Source organism: Anas platyrhynchos, chromosome 1 (genome assembly GCF_047663525.1).
Source record: "Anas platyrhynchos isolate ZD024472 breed Pekin duck chromosome 1, IASCAAS_PekinDuck_T2T, whole genome shotgun sequence".
Taxonomy (NCBI): domain Eukaryota; kingdom Metazoa; phylum Chordata; class Aves; order Anseriformes; family Anatidae; genus Anas; species Anas platyrhynchos.
The window spans coordinates 150,626,871-150,648,865 of NC_092587.1; the positions used below are offsets into that span (position 1 = coordinate 150,626,871).

The 21,995-nt window shown below is 44.0% G+C and overlaps 1 protein-coding gene across 4 annotated transcripts in view; it reads left to right on the forward strand.

Annotated features, from left to right (window-relative positions):
- Nucleotides 1–18,975: 18,975 nt before the first annotated feature.
- Nucleotides 18,976–21,995, forward strand: part of FGF14 (fibroblast growth factor 14) — a 410,317-nt gene continuing 407,297 nt past the window's right edge. For 2 of the 4 annotated variants that reach the window (XM_005014874.6, XM_027443782.3), the window contains exon 1: nucleotides 18,976–19,688. In XM_005014874.6, coding sequence (XP_005014931.1) covers nucleotides 19,481–19,688 — 208 coding nt within the window. In that variant the 5' untranslated portion in view covers nucleotides 18,976–19,480. The remainder of the gene's footprint in view (nucleotides 19,689–21,995) is intronic. The other 2 variants (XM_027443761.3, XM_021269077.4) reach the window with 2 other exon arrangements.

Genomic DNA, 21,995 nt, shown 5'->3' on the forward strand with positions numbered 1-21,995 from the left:
TCCTCTTTCCCTGCAAATAACTCAGATTGAATTGAGACTGCTTCTTTTCTAAGTTGCAAGAAATAGCTGAACAGCTGCAATTCTCCAGTCAGCCATGTCAAGAAGTTGTCAATATATATGAATTGGTTATGACACCAGGGTGGAGGAGAGCGTAATACATGTAATACTGTGAAAGTTTTAACATAACTCCTGAGATTTAGCTACCAGCAGAGATAGCTAACTTACCCTCAGGGGACTGCTGAGCTTAACTTTGTAGTGATTTGATATCTTCAGGTTTATCAGTTAGCTTTCTTCAAGTCTTACTAACAATTTCAATGTTAGCACATATCTATCATATTGATCTGAGGCTTTTATAAGCAACATTTTCCACAGTAGCTCCGTAATGAACAAGATTAAGCAGAGACTTAGAACAAAGTGTTACTTTTACAAGGGAGAAAAATACAGACATGCTTTTAAGATTTTAGACTAAGAGGCTCTTTCCTGCTGTCCTTCTCCTCCTGTCAAACAAACAAAACAACAACAACAACAAAAGCAAACAACAAATTCAATTGGGCATAAAAAGCCCTCCATGTAGATTTGTGTGAATTTGCTCTACAGAAACTTACAGACATGGACACAGATGAAGAAAGAGTTACTGGAAAAAGTCAGGGCTGTAAGCAAGTGTGTGACCATGACTGTTGATGGATAATTACCTGCAACTAATTTTAACAGCTTCCCTCCATTAACCATAATAACTTTGGCAATAAAAGATGTTCTAACAAATATTGGCTGTGGTTTGCATCTCCCCCAGTTAGACAGCCAATTAGGGGAAAGAAAATTTTCATGTTTTTCAAACTATTTTTCTGTAGAAACCATCTTTTCCTTTACAAAACAATAAAAATTCATTCTCAGCCTTTTATCTTTACTGGTAGTTTGGGATTTTAGTAATTCATAATTATTCTTATCTCTTTCTGTTTATCTTACTGGTAGTATTGTATACGTAGGGAAGAGAATGCATCTTGTCAAAGCATTGAATGTTCTTATTTTGATTTTCAGGGAAAAAGCAATAAAATATTAATTTAAATTCATCAGAGGATGTACCTGATGAAGAACCAACACTTTTCAATCAGCCTGGTTAAGAAATAAATGAGATACCTCCTTGAGCAAACTATGATAGGAACAAATCAATATAACTGTGTAACTAGTGCATGTTCTGCATAGAGTAGGGTAGTAAATGGGTTGTAAAAGCAACAGTCTTCATTCCTCTATGTTCACAGGCACTTTCTGCCTAGAAATAAGCTCAGGTTTGTCTATTAGGAAGTGAGTAAATAGCGAGATCACTTTAGAGGCTTTTTGTAAAATTGAGTCTTACTTCAGCAGTCCTAAATATAAATCCACATCGCTTGGTACTGATCTTGTCTTGCTCTCTCTATGGTTGGAGTATGTCTGTATATGGGAATTTAACTACAAGATAAAATAGTCCTTTATATAAATATCTTATGAGTCAGTCCCAACTGTAACTCCGAAGTGGTGAAGTCGTTAAGTAAATGCTGTTAAGAGAAATGTAAAATGAGCTATGACTTCTTCACAAGAAAATGCTTTTATAGCACTTAATATAAGGAAAAAAGTGCTTTAAAAAGGCAGCACTGGACCCTGTGTCATGCTCTACAAATGACTATTTGAAAAGTAACAGGGTTAAAATAAGACAGAGATATGAATCAACATGTCTGATATAGTTACTGTGATGGGTTTATACCAGCCATGCTGGGGCATCCTATCCTATACTTCTGTAGATCAAATCTCACAATCTTTTCATAAGAAGAGAAATGTATCTTTTATGAATATAAAAATAATGTACCCTGTGCATAGTGTGTTTCTGCCTGTAGATAAACCTTTGTATTATTAGCTCATCAAACCCAGTCTGTTATTCTATTCTTCTTCACTGTGAGGGTGTCGAGGCACAAGAACAGGTTGCCCAGAGAAGTTATAGATGCCCCTTCCTTGGATGTGTTCAAGGCCAGTATGGTGGCATCCCTGCTCATGGCAGAGGAATTGGAACTAGATGATCTTTAAGGTCCCTTCCAACCCAAGCTGTTCTATGATTCTATGAATATTAAATGAGATACATTATTTATATAATTTTCAATTAGTTGAATTAATGCTTATAATGGAGACTTCTGTTATCTTTGATTTCTAGTTCTTCTTGCAATTTTTTTTTTTAAATGATAATTAAATGTCAATCCATATTTCTAAGTTTCATTTTTACTCTGTTTTATTTCCTGGAAATATAATCAATTTTATTTATTTATTTATTTATTTATTTATTTTTGTCACAAAACAGTTAATTTCTGTATAGCTTCTTCCAAACTGGATTTCCTGGGGACCAAGCCAATTTTATCAGCAATTAAAAAGGTCATTCTTTTATCTTTTAAAACACACCGAGTAACATTTTTATGGGCCATATGTTACAATACAGCCATGTTCTGATAAGTGATCATCATGTACAACTGGTTTAAGGGGATTCTAATTTTTATTGTTCTTCAATGGTTTAATTCCACATCTGTCACTTTACAACCACGTTGTGATTGCCAGCAATGCAAATGTAAGTGCTGGAGGATATGCTAAACACCATCAGCAACAAATATAGTTTCAGTTTCATTGACTTCTGTAGATGCTCCTGGACATTGCTGTTGAATTGTCTTGTGAACTGCTGGTAGCCTCAAACATGGAGCAAAATATTATTCCTGTGTGGTTACATCTGGCCTGCACAGTTAACACCAGCCGAAAGTATAAAATCATTCACATTTGATCTGATGGCTTTACACAACTCTGAATTAACATTGTAGCTCATGAAGGTCCTAGTGTTAATTGGGAAGCGGATGAAGTTCACACATAGAGTTTAGGGATATGGTTTAGTGGAGGACTGTTACTGTTAGGTCAGAGGTTGGACTCGATGATCTTGAGGTCTCTTCCAACCTAGAAATTCTGTGATTCTGTGAAACTGCACCACAGTCAGCAAGACACAACGTGGTAAAGGTCTGTCTGCACAAACCACACTGACCAGAGCCTCAGCACCTTCCTAGGCCACCAGCACTGCTGAGGTCTTTCAGGTGGAAGCCATATACTTTATGGCAACAGTATGCAATTTCTTACATGGAAGCTCTTTCTTTAGTAAAGGATTTTTAAAGGCTCATTGGCTATCATTGATGTGGTTTAGCTCCAGAGACAAGTACTGATACTGCACATAGCCCTGGCCAGCTTTCTCCACAGTACCGCCTATGTTCTCTGAAATAGCACATTTGGGAAGTATGACCTGGGTTCCCAGAGCAGTCCAGTTTGTGGGAAATGATTTCCAATGCATTTCTTTGCATATGAAATGAGTATCCCTTTGGTCAGTGTTATGCCCTAGTCCTAGACGAGAAATGAGAATTCAATACTTCTGTTTCTTATGGAACAGTAAACTAGACCTTGCAAATATGGCTGCTTAAATTTAGAGCATCTGGGCTGTGAAGGAAGTTGTAGACCTCAGCTAGGTGACAGTAAGAAAATAGTAATAGTAGTTAATCTGTAAATGCTTCCAGGGAGTTCAGAAGATGTGTAAGTCCGCAGAGCAGCTGGTGAGTAGTGCTGTTTTTCTGATCTGAATCTCTGCAGAAACTAGAGGAAGGACTATTCATCTAAGAAGCTGCCTCCTGTCTCAGACACACGTGGTCAGCCTTTGTGATAGCCTGAGAAAGAAGCAGGAACAGAAGGTATCTCTGTGGAGAAGTCATTCCTCTAATGGATATGAGGAGGAACTTTGTTTTTCTACCTACCCAAAAGACTGACAGGAAAAAGACAGAGTAACAATGTTGGTGCGCTCTGATGGCACAGAGAAAAGACATGCCATGGTAGTCCCAAGTCTGATCTGACCGAGGTGGATCCACTTCCATTGGTTCCTCCACCTCTTCTTGTGGACCCAGCTCCATGGGCTCCACAGTGTTTGGCAGAAGGACAAGCCAGTCCTTGCCTGGGACTGCCCAAATGGGATGCCTTCCATCAGGAATATTTTTAGGCCAGGGTGCCAAACCAGGGGGTCGTCCAGTTCCATCCCAAGTCCCATGCCACTGTCCACTTGTTTTCCGTGCATGGGTTCAACACTGCCATCTGTTTTACGGCCATGGCTGGGTCCCACACTGTATTCTGGATGATTGGCACACCTCTGCTCCCTGTGCCTGTCTTCCTAACACTCCTGCCTTTGCTCCACACCATCACTACACCACTAGTTAGGCCCAGGTCCCCTGTCGCTGTATGGCTGAGGGGGTGGACGGTTCCCTGTGTTGTTGCGCTGCCAGTGGTACCGCTGATATGTGTCTGTGGGCTGGGTGCCAGAGGTCCCTCAGGCACTGGTGTCTGTTGTGCCGCAGGTGCTTTCCCTCTGCCCATGACACTTCTCATTAGGTGCATTCCTTCTTGGTGTTTCCTCAGACTGCATCGCTGTCCTCACACCGAGGAGGGCTGCCGCTCACCTTGCTTCTTCTAGCCTAATTCCTGCCATGTACACTGGCTCTCAGAGAACCTAGTAGCTGAGCAAGTGGTGGGCCAGCTGCAGGGGACCTGTTTTATAGGGCCTGGAGACAAGGTGGGGCAGTGGTAGCCACTGTGACCTCAGCAAGTCTCTGTGATGGAGTAGCCCACGCTTGGCCAAAGACAGCTATCTTGGGAATGGCCTGGAATATGCCCTCACGTGGAAGAAGGAGGAGTGTTGGGCGTTCTGAGGGCCCCTTTTCTGGGGCTGGGTCCCCCGGGGCCATTTGGCTTGCCAGAGAGAAAGGCTGTCCCTCAGCCACAGGGACTGCCCTCCACCTCCTATCCTGTGCCCTGGGTTTATTTTTAACACTGTTTTTTAGGTAATTAAAGTTAATTTAAATAAAAGAACAGAAGCAAGGTGCATCTTCAGCCCTAATTCCCATGTGTGCTTTGTGCTCTGAGAATTTCTTCCTCACTTTCTGAAAAATTTCTTCCTCACATCACATCTGAGCTAAATCTTCCTCCATTTGCCCAAAGCCATTATTCCTTGTTCCATCACTACACTCCCTGATGGAGTCCCTCTCCAGCTTTCTTTTAGGCCACTTTTATGGGTTAGGTTAGGTGGCAGAACTGCAGGAGCTTGCAAATTGTAGCCTTATCTACCTTGTTCCACATGTTCCACATGACGTTTTCCAGCTCAGGCTCTAGCCTCTCAACAGTGTAACACAGAATCACAGAATCATTCAGGTTGGAAAAGACCTCCAAGATGGTCCAACCATCCCCCTACCACCAATATCACCCACTAAACCATGTCCCTAAGGCCATCCAGCCTTTCCTTGAACACTCCCAGGGGCGATATCTACCATGATCCCCAACACCTTTTCTGAAAACATCACTTCCAGTGATCTGACTTCCAGAATCTACTAGTACATGAGATTTCTCCTCTTCAGGTATATTTGCTTTTGTTGAACTGCAGGATGTTCCTGTCAGCTCATTTCTCCAGCCTGCCATAGTGAGATTATTCAATTTCCATAATGATTAAAATTTATTATTGCTCAAGAGTCACTGCAAAACACATGAATTGCTTAACATGCTTTAAAGCTCTCTCTTAAGTACAAGAAGATGTCTTAAATGGGCTTCTAACATTTTGCTGTTATTATATAAGATACATGAACATGAAGGCAGGTATCATCAGTCTTAAAGACTTATTTTGAAGAATTAATTTAAGAAGTCTGTAAGAACTTGATCTCCAGAAGTAAAAAATATTTTTGCCTCCAAAAATGCTAATAAGGATGGTTAATTCCTTGCTAGATAAGGCTAGGGCTAGCTTTGTGACACAAGGTCACACAGGCTATGTACATTTGGAAGCACTGTGGCATAATAGGAATGTATCTACAGAGCAAAAAAGTTCATACAGATGATCCATTGTTCACACTACTTGCATTGTGGAGGACTTTCCTTCAGATGAGGTCAAGTCCCACAGAGGCCCACTAGTGGCTGGAGAAAAAATAATGTAATCTTAAAACACATTTATCAGTTTAGATTCATCCATAAGGAACTGCGCTTGTGAACTGCAGCTGCAACTGCTTTGTGATGTGCACCGAAGTGGAGTCTGTGAGGTTGGAAGGGACCTTGAAGACTACCCAGTTCCAACCCTCCTGCCATGTGCAGGGGCACCTCCCACCAGACCAGGTTGCTCAAAGCCCCATCCAACCTGGCCTTGAGCACCTCCAGGGATGGGGCATCCACAGCCTCTCTGGGCAGTCTGTGATCTCCAGACTGAACAACCCCAACTCCATCAGCCTGTCTTCATAGGAGAGGTGCTCCAGCCTCTTGATCATCTTTGTGGCCCTCCTCTGGACTCATTCTAATACTTTCATGTCTTTCTTGTGCTGGGGGCCCCAGAACTGAACACAGTGCTGCAGGTGGGGTCTCATGAGAACAGAGCAGAGGGGAAGAATCACCTCCATCAACCTGCTGGCCATGCTGCTTTTGATGTAGCCCAGGATACAGTTGGGCTTCTGGGCTGCAAGCACACATTGATGGCTCATGTTGAGTTTTTCTTCAAGAAACATCTTCAGTCTCAGTTTTGACATCGTCATGCCACCTCTTTTCCTTTTCTCCTCACCTGATCATGCACTTAAAAAGGTCATCTCTTTAAAAAGCTGGGCTTGCTCCAACCTTTTAAAACATATTTGCTTCTGCTACCACCTTTCTGTATGATAGCCTAGTGGACAGAGCAGCTACTTGGGATGCAAATACTATAGTCTCCTCTCTTTCTCGGGGGTTTCAAACCCTCTTCATAAGTATTAAAGTACTGTAATATCATGCAGCAACTAAGAAAGGGCAGTTAAGAATTGCAGCATCAGACTTAATGGTTTTTCCCAATTAGCCTTATTCTGCATGAAACTAAGGAAGAAGAGAAGCAAAGAACAGACACAGGTGGATACATGTGGGTACCTAAAGCAGTGACATGGTCCCTGAGATCTCAGCTGTATTTCCAAGTATCCTCAGGGGAACATTTTGAAGTTGCTTGCATGTGTGTAAAGGGAAGAAATGGTCTCATACAGCAGCAGAGAATGGAAAAGTAATAAAAAAATTAAATTAGATAAAATTAGTTTAAATAATGAGAAAGAATATAGAGGAGATGATCTCAGAGGCAGGTGCCCTTTTGAGAAAGTAGCTTTATTAGATTTTGATTTAATTTATTAAAGCTAGGTTGACAGTGTCCTTTTTTTAATACTGTGTGGAACATTAGCTTCTACTCCTGTTGGTGGACAATGACAAAAAGCAGGGCATCTAGCTCTGAGTGTGGTGTGAGGGAGGACCTTCAAGTTTTGTTCTGTTTTTCATCTTCTCTCCACATTTCGGCCCCATTTGACAGCTGATGCCTGCTAAATGGTCTTACTGCAGAAAAGCCCTAAAGCCTTCAAATTTTACAGTACCTCATGGCAGCTAACTTGGAAATAACCTCAACAACACAATGAAGATGTAGATTTGGTACCTAAATGGTCAAAAAAGCAATTAAGAAATTACTTTTTTTTGGTAGGTATTTTAGTTAGAAGTTTACAAGTGCTTCCATTTGGTTTATATGTCTTTTAGTTTCCCGTCTTTTTCAGTGGAAACTGACAGACAACCTGAAGTTTATTCTATGCTAAGACCATGGATAATCTAAACGTTCTTTTTATCAAACCATATTTCTTGTTCTTTCTTAACTTAATTTATTTACAAGGTGTGTTATAACAAGGAAGAAGTAGGGCCCCGTATTCCTAAACCTGAACGTTCAGAAGTGGGTATATTTACAGATAGCAATACACCTGCACTAAATCCAGGCACTTCTTTCTGGCAAGGTACACTGCATTAGGGGCTCTGCCCTGTTTCCCTGTTTCCCTGCTTTTTTTTTTTTTTTTTTTTTTTTTTACTTTCTCATCACTTCTAATACCATTTCATTCTTTGTAATGACTGGTGTACGAAGATGCATGTTAATGAAACTAGCAACTGTCAAAGTCAGATTTCCCTGTATGAGTGGATCTCTCTGCATTTCTCAGTGAGCCCACGTGCACTTGTGAATGGTGTAAAAAGAGGTTATCATAAACCAGAACTGGAAACTACTGAATCGGCCTATGTTGTCTGCTCATCTTTCTCTAGGTAAGTCCAAAATATTCCAGGGGCAGCCAAACCTTGGACATCTAGATATCTACACAAGACTTCTACTTCCTATGGACTCATTCTCAGCACATCCTGCACTCCCTTTAAATGCATCAGACAGAGATGGAAAACGCTCCCTCCTATCCATATTCAGGTATCCCTGGCGTGGCATTCAGAATATATTAAAAAAATAGTGGATCTTAAGTTTATTGAAGAGTGTAACTGTTTTTTTTTTTCTTTGTCTAGTTTTCCACATCTGTATTTTCTTCCTTGCCAGCTATCACCAGAGTTGGACTCTCATTAAAACTCCATTGAAACCTAATACATATTAGAAGCAGAATTAATTAATATCATCACTAATCTATTCACTCTTCAATGATTTCTGCAAACCTTCACTTCATATCATCCTGTGTGAAAATGAACCTCAACTGAAGAACTGCTAGCAGAATTTCTTCATCTTCTATAACGTTTGAACATATATTAATTTTGATGAAGCTGATTTATAGGACTCTTGATCTTGCTGCTCTACGTGATTTCAGATGTGTAAATGGGGTTAAAAAAATAGCTTTAATCTTTTTTTTTTTTTTTTAATGCTTTGTTTTTTTCTCTCTTTAAAGAAAACTAGCTAAACACTACCCTGGAGCAATCTGTCACTCTATCTCTTTTTTTTTTTTTTTTTTTTTTTTTAATTTATTTAAAAAATAGCATCAGAACATCTCAAATGTCTCCAAAGAAGATGATTATATTATTCTAAGCTATATACTGCTCTCATTTGTATTTCTAGTAATGGACAGCAACTTCAGTGATTTGACAGATCATCAAGGGTGCAGATGGGAAGAAAAACTGGGCTTTATTTTTGAAAGGCACTTTTATTTTAATACACCTCTTTGTACTTTGTTCTACAATTCCATGACACAAACCACAGATTAGTCATTTAGTGCAATATAAATGCAAGATCTAAGATGTGCAGTGGATACATTGTCAGTCTCTCTTGTAATTTATTATTTACAGCATGTTCTCATCCATCTGCAGCTGAAAAGTAGATCACTTTGTATTTTAATTTATTAAATAGTAGATTGTTACCTGTAAGGCCCATGGTCCAAGTACAAAGTAAAGCCTTTAATTGAAATATGTTCAGTGATCTCTGTGCAGTTGAAGTGCCTTGTCATAATTTAAAATGTTATTCTAGCTGGAAAGCTGGTGAATTAGCCAAATCAGACCTGAAATTAACCGTTTGGGTTTTTGGAACTAATATGAAAAAAATCATAAAAAGCTTGGAGTGAATATTTTTCCTTTTGGGAAGGAAAAAAAAAAAGAAAAAAAACAAAGAAAAAAGGAAAAAAACAATTTAGAGAGGTATTCTACAGTAGCAGTTTGTTCAGCACAATCATCAGTTAGACATTGACATGAAAAGAAAGAAAAAAAAGAAAAAGAAAAAGAAAAAGAAAAAGAAAAAGAAAAAGAAAAAGAAAAAGAAAAAGAAAAAGAAAAAGAAAAAGAAAAAGAAAAAGAAAAAGAAAAAGAAAAAGAAAAAGAAAGAAGTTACGTGTGTAATTTAGAACCTTTATCCTAAGGCAAGAATTTGTATATTTTGCCTTGGCTGTCTTGACTGGAATTTTTAACTCTTTATTGATATAACAAAAAGGAATCAATTTCAGATCCTAATTTTTCCAAATGCATTGGGAAAGGAAAGGAAAGGAAAGGAAAGGAAAGGAAAGGAAAGGAAAGGAAAGGAAAGGAAAGGAAAGGAAAGGAAAGGAAAGGAAAGGAAAGGAAAGGAAAGGAAAGGAAAGGAAAGGAAAGGAAAGGAAAGGAAAGGAAAGGAAAGGAAAGGAAAGGAGAGGAAAGGAGAGGAAAGGAGAGGAAAGGAGAGGAAAGGAGAGGAAAGGAGAGGAGAGGAAAGGAGAGGAAAGGAGAGGAAAGGAGAGGAAAGGAGAGGAAAGGAAAGGAAAGGAGAGGAAAGGAAAGGAAAGGAAAGGAAAGGAAAGGAAAGGAAAGGAAAGGAAAGGAAAGGAAAGGAAAGGAAAGGAAAGGAAAGGAAAGGAAAGGAAAGGAAAGGAAAGGAAAGGAAAGGAAAGGAAAGGGAAGAGAAAAGGAAAGGAAAGGAAAGGAAAGGAAAGGAAAGGAAAGGAAAGGAAAGGAAAGGAAAGGAAAGGAAAGGAAAGGAAAGGAAAGGAAAGGAAAGGAAAGGAAAGGAAAGGAAAGGAAAGGAAAGGAAAGGAAAGGAAAGAAAAGAAAAGAAAAGAAAAGAAAAGAAAAGAAAAGAAAAGAAAAGAAAAGAAAAGAAAAGAAAAGAAAAGAAAAGAAAAGAAAAGAAAAGAAAAGAAAAGAAAAGAAAAGAAAAGAAAAGAAAAGAAAAAAATATTTTTGTTTCTCTTGATCACTGCTACTGTGAAAATGATTAGTGATAGTGAAATCTGGCATGTAGAGAGCTCTCACTGAAAAAAAAGACACGACACATGAAACAGCTCTTGGCACTGTTTCTGCTTACTAAGCTCTTTAATTCCTTTAACTGTATTTTGTCTTATTTACCTGCACTATTCACGAATTGTTCTTTTATCGCATCTGACATATGTATAGTATACAGCAGAGAAAAGCTTCTGTCAGTGATCTTATCATTATGATCATAGGTATTGCTTTCAATGGGAAATGTTTAAATATTTTTAATGCTTGGGCTGTAGCCCCGACCCATAGACATGAAAAAAGTGGAGAAAAGTAGTGTCAATAATTTCTTCCAGCAAGCAATTCAGAGGATGGCTCTTTTGCCTTTTGTCCTAATGCTTCTGAAAATGTACTCATAGAAATGCCTTATTGTTCATTATGCTGATGCCAGGAAGGACAGTGTTAGACACTGTGCTGGGAGAAGGAAAAAATAATAATAAAAAAATATATATATAATATATATAATATATATATATATAAATATATATAAAATATATATATTATATATTATATATTATATATTATATATTATATATTATATATTATATATTATATATATTATATATATTATATATAGTAAATAAATATATATATTATATATATATATATATATTTTTTTTTTCTTACAATGACAAGTTTTACAGAGCATTCACAATTTGTATGTCTCTCTCTCCTGAAAGAGGGAGCTTCACCAGCTTTCCAGTTCTGCATTTGTAGGTGTGCCATGTTGCTGAAAGGATCAGTCTTTTCTGTGACCAGAGAAACAAAAGGCAAGACTCCTTAGCTCCTTTAACAATCATGCTTAGTACCATGCTCTCCTTTGCCCATTGAGTTTTTGCCCTCTGGCTGTGCAGTTCTTCCATCACTCACATCTGGAGCAACAGTGCTGTGGTGACCATGTCCGCTTTAAGTTCATATTGAGAAGTATAGCCACATTAGTGTGGTTCTTCACCAACCTACTTAAACATGCTTCTCACTTGTACCTAACTTGGGAAAATCTGCATGTCTCTGCAGTGTTCCAGAAAAGCAAAAGAAAGACCAGAAATCTGCCACAGCTCTCTCTGGAGCTTGACATATTTGTGGACATGTCAGAAGGAGAAAACCTGAATCTAGTGCAGGGCCCTAAGACAGATCAAGTGCCTGCCCTACAAATGTTTTGGTACTTAATGGCAACAGCTAGTGGTTGAGTGATAGTCTGTCACTATCTATGTAATCTAGTGATTATATAGTGAAAGATAATCACTCTCTTTAGATTGAAGAGTCTCTCCTCTGGAGCTACAACTGCAGCCACTGGCTAATTTTGCAGGTGGGCTGGATTCAGTCCTCTGAATAATCAGTGGAAAAATAAAGAAGGTACTCAGGTAGGACAGAATGGATTTTCCCTCTTGTCTCCTGTGGCAGAGTGATTCAGTGAGATCAGTTCCTATGTCAGGCAACTAAACAGATGAGCTGACTTGTATCTTCAGCTGTTTCTTGGGTACTCATTTGAAGGGTACTCTTTATCTTATCATAGGTTGATGGCTGAGTTGAATGCGCTCCCTATTGAGTCAGGACTCAAAAATAATATAAAAATTCAAAACCATTTGAATGATTTGGATTCTCTTCCTTTAGAGGACTCTGATTTCCTCCTGTGGATGATGGATTCTTGTTTCAGGGAACGTGTGTGTTAATATGAAAACTCTGCAGATAAAAACACTTCATGAAGAAAGTCCTCTGTGTCCAGCAGGTACATATCTGCATATTCCCCTACTCTGCTTTGGTGGCAAACAGATTTCTTCTCTTCTTTGGTGATCTGTCCTAATGCTGACAGTGCTGCACATTTCACTGCTATCTGTTTAAACAGCTTGGCAGCCCACTGCACCACCTTTTTTTGCCCACCACTTTAATTGGTGCAGCTGCTGCCTTAGGGTGCTCTGCTAAATGGCACCAAGACAAATATAAACAGTCTGCAAACATGTGTTCAGTCTTGTCACCACTGTACTTCTCTTTATCTTGTCAGGAACTGAGTCTGCTTTCTGTATCAATTACACTCTCATTTAGATCAACATATATTTTATGCTTTCTTGTTGGATCATAGCACAAAGTATAAGGTATCATGTTTTATTTATGCTTTCATCAGCGTTTGCATTTTTTTTTTTTTTTTTTATTCCAGGGATCTTTCAGATACTTTGCTCCTCCTATTGCTCAGGCCATAAAACACTACAGTATCTTCTTTAGCTAATAGTTTGATATCTTCACATCTTTCAAATACAATAAATATAAAACTGAGACACAAATGTAAAAGCTTTTCAGAAGCTCCGCTGAAGCAGAATTATTTTATTCCACTTAAACCACTTGGAACATTTTACTGTCCTTCCCTGACACCATTTTTAATTTAGCCACAGAGCTGTAACACAAATATTTTGCCGTTTAAGAACTATAAAAGTTTCACTAGTTGGTCTTCATAGCAATTATGCATATCTGAAATTAAATCAGGCAACTACAGACACCAAACCATTGTATCACCTAAACAACTTAGACTACGCTATTTTTAAATGCTTCCTCTGTCCTAAAATCTGCAATATTTGCTTAGATTCACAGTTAATTGCTCCTCTAATGCCACTGCCCTTAAGTCCTTGAGACCTTTCTTTCAGTGTATCTGTTTAACTGCAAGAGCCTTGCTTCTTCAATGTTTTTATATTCCTGAAATTACTACCCTTTACCCTGTAGTACATGGTCTTGTACTTTATGAAACTTGTATTATTGAAGAGAAAGAAAAGAGGCACAATCTGCATTTGAAATCAGTGCTGGGACCAGGTTTGTTTAAAAATGAATCCCTTCTGCTCTAGTACCCATGGTTGTATTTTGTTTGTAGGATAACAACAATCTCACATTTGCTACAGATCATGGTCTCTGCAGTGACTGACTTGCACACCCACAGAGGACATCACTGCAGTTTTAGCCTCTCAATTCAGTAAGGGATGTTCCCAGTCCCCTGGCATAACCACAGTGCTTTACAGCTACATGTCCACCATGGATTAGCCAGGGCTCTGTTCCCCAAAGTGTAGTGAGTTGAGCCACACTTTGTGCTGAAGCTGCCTGGAGCCAGCACTAGCAGCAGCTTCAGGCACAAAAGCTCAATCTGTAAATCTCTCACCTGTCACACTATTCTCTAACCCCTGCCAAGTGCCTTAAAAGTGGTCACTGTCATCTGATTGCCCCAGGTTAGACAGAGATGAGTATGGCTGTAACAGCCTGCTCAGGTATGCTTGCCACAAGGGTGACTGAAGGAACTTTAATAGGCTTTCTGAAGACAAATCCCACATGGAAACCTACACAGGATCCTCCTGCATCATATGTCATCCCCTTTGCTGGACTCTGTGCTCTGCCAGATGATCTTCATTTAGCTTTTCCCCTGGAAAAGGCTGAGGAGGTACATACCCTGATGGACTGATATGTGTTTATGTTCATTGGACCTCACTTTTGTCAGGGGAGTTGTTCACAGCTAAGACATGCAGGAGCATTTCTGTGCTTCTGTGAACATCTCTCATGTTGAATAATGAATTAAATGTCGTCTAGCATGTGACAACATCCGAACCACCCCAATCTGGGTGTTTCCTCCAAGCTAAGTTTCTTACTGTTTCTTGAATACACTGATTTAGGCCAGGCGCAGTCTTTGATTGAGTTTTACAGGGCCCAGTATGCCAAGGTCTTGATCCATGACTAAAGCTCTTTGGCATTACTAGAGTAATAATAACAAATTGTTCAGTAAAGCAATCTTGGCACCTCCCTGTAAAGCATTTCATTGTAATTCCAGTCCAAAATAGGGTAACAGATTAGAGTTTTTTTTGAGTGTCAGACTACGTTATGTAGCACTCAGTCCACATCATGCTCACATCCCACCCACAACCCCGTTACTCTCTCACAAAATCTTACTATGCTGTATGGAGACAGTAGGATTCCTCCCACAATGACTCCTCCCAAATATCAGGACCTGTTTAGGCCCCTGCTGAGCAGGCAGTGCAATGGCCCGTTTCCCCCCATTCAGTTAGCTCCTTTCCCACGTATGCAATGCCATCACGAGTACCAGGCTGGTCAGAGAAAAACAGATAATAAAGGGCACCACTCATGTATAAGAAAACATCCACTTATGTTAGCAACCTAAAACAATCCCAGTATCTCAAAGTATGTTCACCTTTACCCATGCAGTTCAGCGAGGCACCACCAGCACAGGGCACCATTGCAGCACCAGTTTAGAGCACCACTCACAAGAGTTCCCTCAGGAATTCTCTGCAGTTCTTTCATCATGTTGGAACAACAGGTAAATCCTGATGTTTGGTAACCTCTTTTTGTACATATGTAATGCTTGTAAGATACAGTCTATTCCCTGTTGTCTCCCTTTCTTTCTCAGATAAGAGCTGTCACCCTTACTGTCCTAAAGAATGTGGCACTGGGCTGGAACTGGTGAATGAACATGTTCTAATTTGTAAGATCATCCAGTATTCAAGCTCACTCCTTTCATTCTGCCAATGTGTGTGCCCATATTGTAGGAGAATGACAACCCTTTCTTTTTCCCTTTACAACTAGGAGCAAAGTAGAAATTTCCAAAAAGACCGTATCCCTTTATCTCCACTGATCTTAATACTTGGGCAGTTCTTTTTGATTTTCTATCATTAAACAATCCAAGAATCTACCTTGGACTACCTTGGAAATATGGCGAAGAGTTCAGCCTCATACTCCCCTAGACTCTACTCCCAGCACAGAAGAAAAAGAGATGAAGAGCATTTTAGAATCAGCTGTACCCAAGGGTGATAACAGCCTAGAATTGTAAACTTTTAGTTAAGCTTGTGGATAAAACACCTCAGATGAGGTATCTGTATACATGTAAATCTGTGAGCTGAGTACCTAAACTCCATTGTAATCAACAGAGATTTAGGAGCTCTGTACAGTTGGCTATGCATGGATAGCCATCACTGGTCCTTTGAGATGCTCTAGGATGTACTGTGTGGCCTCCACCTGCAGGTCCAGAAAGCCCTAAGTCACCCGTAGATACAGCATCATATCTGCCATGCCTGATATTGTAAGATATCTTAGGAAAAGTTGAACACCACTTGATGTCTAAGTTTCAGCAGAAAAATCAAGTTTCTAGATCTCCATGGGCTATAATAGAGTAAAAGCATCTAACTCACAGACATCTAGATGCCTTGTTCTACAGGCTCAATTTCATTGAATGATAGCTATGGTCCTAGTATTTTCTAGACAATATGAAAATAACATAAGTTGTATTATTTTGAAGAGGGTGTTTGCAGCAATTTTTTTTTCCCTAACTTACTCTTGGAATCAATGTATACAGAAACATTGGGTTGAGGGGGTTATTCTTCAGCCTTAACATATAAGCTGTGCTTATATGTAGGTTTGCCCTGACATCCTGGGAAAACTGTCTCTCTTCTCAAAGAGAGACTTCTTTTCTCTCATCCAGAAGACAGGGAGTGTTGGTGGTATGCTGTAAAATCAAGGGGCCTTTCATTTTGTTATGTTTTTCTTCTCTCCTCAACCTGCAATAGTATATCAAACAGAGGTTTTCTCTGTACAGCCTGAGTGCTCAGAATATTTCACTACTGCTTTCTCCATTTTGCCCAGAAGGGAACCTGAAATCCACGGAAAAAGATCTGACCGAATACCTCATATTGATTTTCACTTCTCTTGACTTGTAGATGACATTTTCTTCCACGGATCTTCACATCTTTTATGCATATATCTCTTTCCATGTAAAGTCCCATATTCTGTGGTCCTTGAGGCAGATCAGAACCCTTGAGGGAATGTTTTTGTCCAGTTTCCTTTTTTTTTTTTTTTTGATTGCTTGCCCATTGTATGCAGTAAAGTATGAAAATTATTTTTGCAATGAATCTTCCTTCTGTGATAAAATGCTTACACCCAGTTCAGTGCCAGTTAATGATAGGCCATTTATAAATTAATTGAAGTGTTGAAAAGGATAATTTATACTTAGACTAAACAGGTTTGAGTAAATGTTTTAGACTTTTCAAGGTTCTTATACATATTTCAGCTAAGAATAAAAGGCTTCCTCTGTTTTCTTCACATCAGGTCAACTCTTCTTTCAAAAGGCTAATCTTTCCATGACTTAGACTTTGCATAAAAAGGAATTCTTTTTATGCAAAACAAATCACATTCTTGCTCAGGTACTTCCCCACAGACTTGCCCTGTTTTGGGGACCTCCTCAAAGGCATCAAGTTATTGGATTCACAAGGTAAATGAGGTACAGAGCTCCTGCTTCTACCTTAACTCCAGTAACCCTTAAATAACATATCACCTCCAGAATGAGACCCCTTTGTCTCTGCCGTCACAGATCCTGATACCTGAATGATGGTGAGATGCTAAATAGAAGTTTTACTTTCATTTAGAAATAGAGAGTTACATGCTAGCCTGGAGGAGGTACATAAACCAATTACTGGGGTGGAAGGCTTGTCAATGACTTATTGTTTTTCACAGATCACAGACTGTTCCAGCTATATAATGTTGGCTCTGGTGGTCAACGAAAGATAGACAGGGATCTCTGATATTTTTGGGAAGACTCTAGATCAATTTTATGTTTGCAGGGAGCAGTGACATATGAGCTACCATGAATAGCACTAGGGCTGCTACGAACTCCCAGCCAGCTGGTGGCAAGGTGGCCGAGCCAGATCGTCTTCCCAGCAGCCTGTGTAACTCCAGCATGCTGCTGTCATTAATGTTGTTCATTAGTTCAACAGGCAGTGTGGCCACGGGGAAGGGGAAAGGGACTGAGATGCATCTCAGCATTATCTTCTTCTTTGACCATTGCTTCACTTTCTTTTTACCTTTTCCTAAATTTTATCCATCGAATTTGGCTTATTTTATTTCGTGCAAACTTGTGTGCCTACAAGCAGATACCTCCCTGTACATATAATGCTCTGCAGGCTCCATGGGTCACTTCTCACAATATGACCCTTCATTTCTGTGCGTTATCCTTCATCTCCATATAACAGGGTAATGCCATTTAAATATTATGTAGATAGGTATCTCACAACCAAGCAATTCATCTACATGCATAAATACATAATCTCACTGAAACGATAGCTATTGGAAATTTTCAGTACCTGTCACTTTTGTTGATGTTAACAGTCAGAGTTCACAAATATTGGTAGCCAGCGAGCCAGACGTCTTCATGGTGGATGAAAAGCCCACAGAGAACCCCCTGAGTTTTTACACACTTTAGTCTTACTCTTCCTGGAGCAATGGCAGCTTCCATGGCCTCAGGAGAAAACACCAAAGTCTGACCGAGTCTGAATGAATGTAAATACAAATAGAAATGTCAGAGGTGAAAACAGTGTCCTGGGATTTCTGTTTTTGTCTGAGAAAAAGTAAATGGTCAATGAAAGGGCCTTTGTCCAAAGAGGTAGAAATGATCAAGAAGGAGGATACAGATGACTTTGGCAAGAGGAGAAGAGCAGGAGAGGAGAGAGCTGTTCTTTCTTCTGCTTCTATTACCCATTTTCTTCTCCCACCTTCATCCTTTCAACACTTCCCTTCTACTGCTACCCCATTGTCTTTTCCCTCATTGCTTCATGCTCCCTGTCCCATACTTCCAATACCTTCCAGTATTCACGCAGTCCAGCAGAGCGTCTGGAGGGGAGAGGGAGAACACGGGCATCAACTTCCAGGGGGTTGAAGAAGAACATGGGCATCAACCTCCAGCTCTCACAGTGCCACCATTGCCATGCATGGGTGCAACCACACTGCTGCAGGGCTGGATCAGTGCAGTGAGCCTCCCAGAGGCTGGGGAGGGCTGGTGAAAGGGCAGGGGGCTCTCTGCATGGGACTGCAGTGAGTGGCACTGCTCAGGAGCTGGCCTGTCTGTCTATCTCTCTTTGGGCCTGTCAACTCGTCTGAGCAATGGGTGCTTTGTGGGGTTATTTTTGCATTGCCTTTGTGGGGTGTTCACAGTGCTTGAGCCCGCCAGTAGTGTCCCAGGCCTCCACCGTGCACCACCCTAACACAAAACAGCACCTTCCCCTTTGGGGGCAGCCCCCAACCGCCCCATCACCCCTCCCACATCCAACCCCCACCGCCCCCCATTTCATGGTGCCGGCTGCGCCAACCACCTCTACCACCCCAACCCCAGCACCGCGACCGCACCTTGGGGGCAGGACACAAAGCCCAGCCACCCCCGGGGTGCCCGGCACCCCTGGCGGGGACCCCTCGCCCCCATCCCTGCCGCACGTGGGTACGTGCCGGCGCTGCGGGCCGGGGGGGCAGCGCGGCTCCTCCTCCCCGGGCGCCCGGCGGCGACTGGGCGCCGAGGCTGCGGCGGGCGGGCGGGGGGCGGCGGCGGCAGCGGCCTCCAGCGGGGCCGGGGGGCGGCGGGGAGGGGGCTGCGGGCGGGGTCGGCGCCCGGAGAAGGGCGGCAGGCGGTGTCTCCGCCCGAAGAAGAAGCCGGGCTTCGCCGGGGGCCGGCGGTGCGCTCTCCCGCCGCGGGGCCGCACAATGGCAGGCGCTCAGTAGGATGGATCCTGCCGTGGCTTTTGTTCTGCGGATCCACCCATCCTCCTAGCAGTCAAGTGCCAGGCTATGGTTTTCTCCTCGGGGATCTCTCCGCCGCGTTTTGCCGGCGTCTCCGGTGAGGGTTTGGCCTCGGCTGGGATTTCGCTACCTTACTTTTCGTTTGGCTTCGCGCTGAAAAAGGGGATTTTTCTTATTTTTCTTATTTATTTTTCCCTCTCCCTCTCTCTCTTTCCACGCTTTTGGTTATAATCCAATGTTGATCTAGGGGGAATAACCATTCAGCCTGGCTGAAAAAAGCATCCATTGAAAAGTCTCAAAGAAATATACCACGTGAGGAAAAAAAAAAAAAAAACTGGGAGAAGATCGGAATATAATCATTTTTTCTATGATAAAACTGGTGCCCCTCTTCAGGAGAACTGGTCTCAATTTATTATTATGCAACCACAAGGATCTCTTCTTTCTCAGGGTGTATAAGCTGCTGGATTGCTTTTCGCCCAAATCAATGTGGTTTCTTTGGAACATTTTCAGCAAAGGATCGCATATGCTGCAGTGTCTTTGTGGCAAGAGTCTTAAGAAAAACAAGAACCAAACTGGTAAGCAATCCATTGCACTGCGTTGTTTCTCTTTTATGCTACCCTGTCTGTTGCTCGCCGAGGTAGATCTGCAATCCTGCTGAGGGGAGAAGGGGGAAATGTAACGAGGCCGGCACGGACATGCATGTGCATACGTGTATGAATAAGCAAGGAGCAGCACGGATTAGCTTCAGCCCCTGTCACCACGGAGGAAAAAGATAATCCAAGGCGACCCTATAGCCCGGTCCGCATCTCCTAGTTGCCGTGCGCTATTTCCGAGGAGGAAACTTTGTTCTCACTGCCCTTTCCGAGGGGCGGCCGGTAGCGCCCACCCTCCCGGCTCCCGGGGGCGAGCCCCCCGGGCACTGCCCCTGCGGGGCGCCCGCTGCGGGGCCGAGCAGCGCGGCCCCGCCGTGCCCGTGCGAGCCGGCCCCGCTGCGGTGGTCGAGGGGCTCCGGGGCTCCGGTCCTGCCCCGCACTTTGTGCTCAGTCGCCCCCTCCACACCCACCCGCCTCGTCCGGCTTTGCCCAAACCGAGCCCGGCACCCCCCGCCCCCGGATGGGGAAAGGAGGGGGGGGGTCCCTGCTTATTACTCCCCCTCCCTCCGCCGGGACTTCAAGCCAGGGATGTGGAGGGGGCGTGTGTGGGGGGCATGGACCGGGGGTGGCCGCTCGCCCGGGGTTTGTGCCCTAGACGGCAGCCGAGCACGGCAGCAGCACGGCCGGGGTGGCTGCGCCTCCTCCGGGATGCCCCCTCCGTGCACACCCGCCGGGGGCCGTGCCGTGCTTCTCCATTTCTGCCTTGCTGCCGGCATCATGCGCTTCCCTTCAGCCCGGCTCCGACAGGGAAACTTGCGGTGCATTACATAAGAAATGTAAATGCGGGTGCCCCGGGCCGCCCGGCCCCGGGGGGAGAGGGGGGGTCACGGCTGCCGCTGTTGCATCCCTCCGGCTCCGGGCGTCCGGCTCGGAGGGAGGGGAGGGCTGCTTTTCGGGGAAATACCGGCCCTCCTTGCCTAACCCCCCCAAGCCTCGGTCCCCCCCCTTCCTCCCTGCTCGCTCCCCCGGCCAGCGGGTTGTCTGCAAGCACTTCGTGCCGGGGGAGGCGAGAGCTGCCGGAGCCCGGGCTGCGTGGGGAGGGATGCTCTGCGTGTGCGTGTGTGCCGGCTGCCCTGCAGTGGCAGCTCCCGAGCAGGAGGCTCCTGACGCTGGCACTGCAGTGTAGTAGATCATAGGCTCTCCTCGCCTCTCTGACACCCCAACACCGCCAAGCAGCAGCCCCGGCAGCCCGCACCCCTCTGCTCCCCGGCCAGCCGGGGGCCGGACCCCGCTTTGCCCGGCTCGCAAAGGTGCGGGGAGTCGCGGTGGGCACCTCGGCGGATTTTTTGTGCCCCCTCCCGTTCTCCCCGCTCCTGCTTTGCCAGCTCGGCTCCCCCCTTCCCTCCCCGTCGCTGCAGCAAAGAGCAGCCACTTCTCAGCATACCAAAGAAGCCGAAATGCCCCGCTGGGGGCTGGGAAGCGGCCGCAGCCTCCCGCAGGCCGCCCCCGGCTTCCCTCGCCCCTTCCCTCTGCACCGAGACGCCCCCCCCCGGGCCGGGGGCAACTCCAAGCTCCTTGCCCTCGCTCGGGGCAGGGGCAGCCTCGCAGCCCTCAGGCGCCTGCCCCTGCCCGGCCCCGGCCGTGCTTGAAGGGGCCGTGACCGCAATGGGGGGGGGGGCTTCTGGGGGAGAAACGGAGCCCGCTGCCGCCCTCCGGGGGGGCCCGCACCAGCGCCGCCGTGCCCTGAGCGAGAGGCGATGCTGATGCTCCTGGGAAGGGTTTTGGGAGCGGAGGTGGTTTCTAGACCTTTCAGTTAGCAGCCCCGGGGGAGTGGAGAGGCGTCACACCCCCCCTCTACACCCCCAGGCCCCCAAAAGGGTGGGCTGGTGGCAAACTGCACCTGAAGCCGAGAGGCGGCCCTGGGAGTGTCGGGGCTGGTGGCCCCCCGGCCGGGGTCGTGGTTCCCTCCGTCCAGCCGCTCTCCCATCTTCCCCCCGGAGGAGGAGACACCCTGGTCCCTAAATCCCGGCTCCGGGCAGCGCTGAACGGCGACTGCTCGCAAGAACTGGGCCGAGTAAGGGGGTCTTGGGGTACCGGGGGCAAATCACCTCCAGCTGCCGTGCGGTGCCCGCAGCAGAGCGGGGAGACGGGGCCGCGACGCCCCCCGGGGGGGGGGCTCCCTTTCCTGCCACCACCCCTCTCCTTCGCCCGCAAAACTTTTTAGGATCGGCGGGGCTCCTCGCTCTCCAAAAGGCTGCAACATGGGCGAGCAGCCGCTGCTGAGCCAGC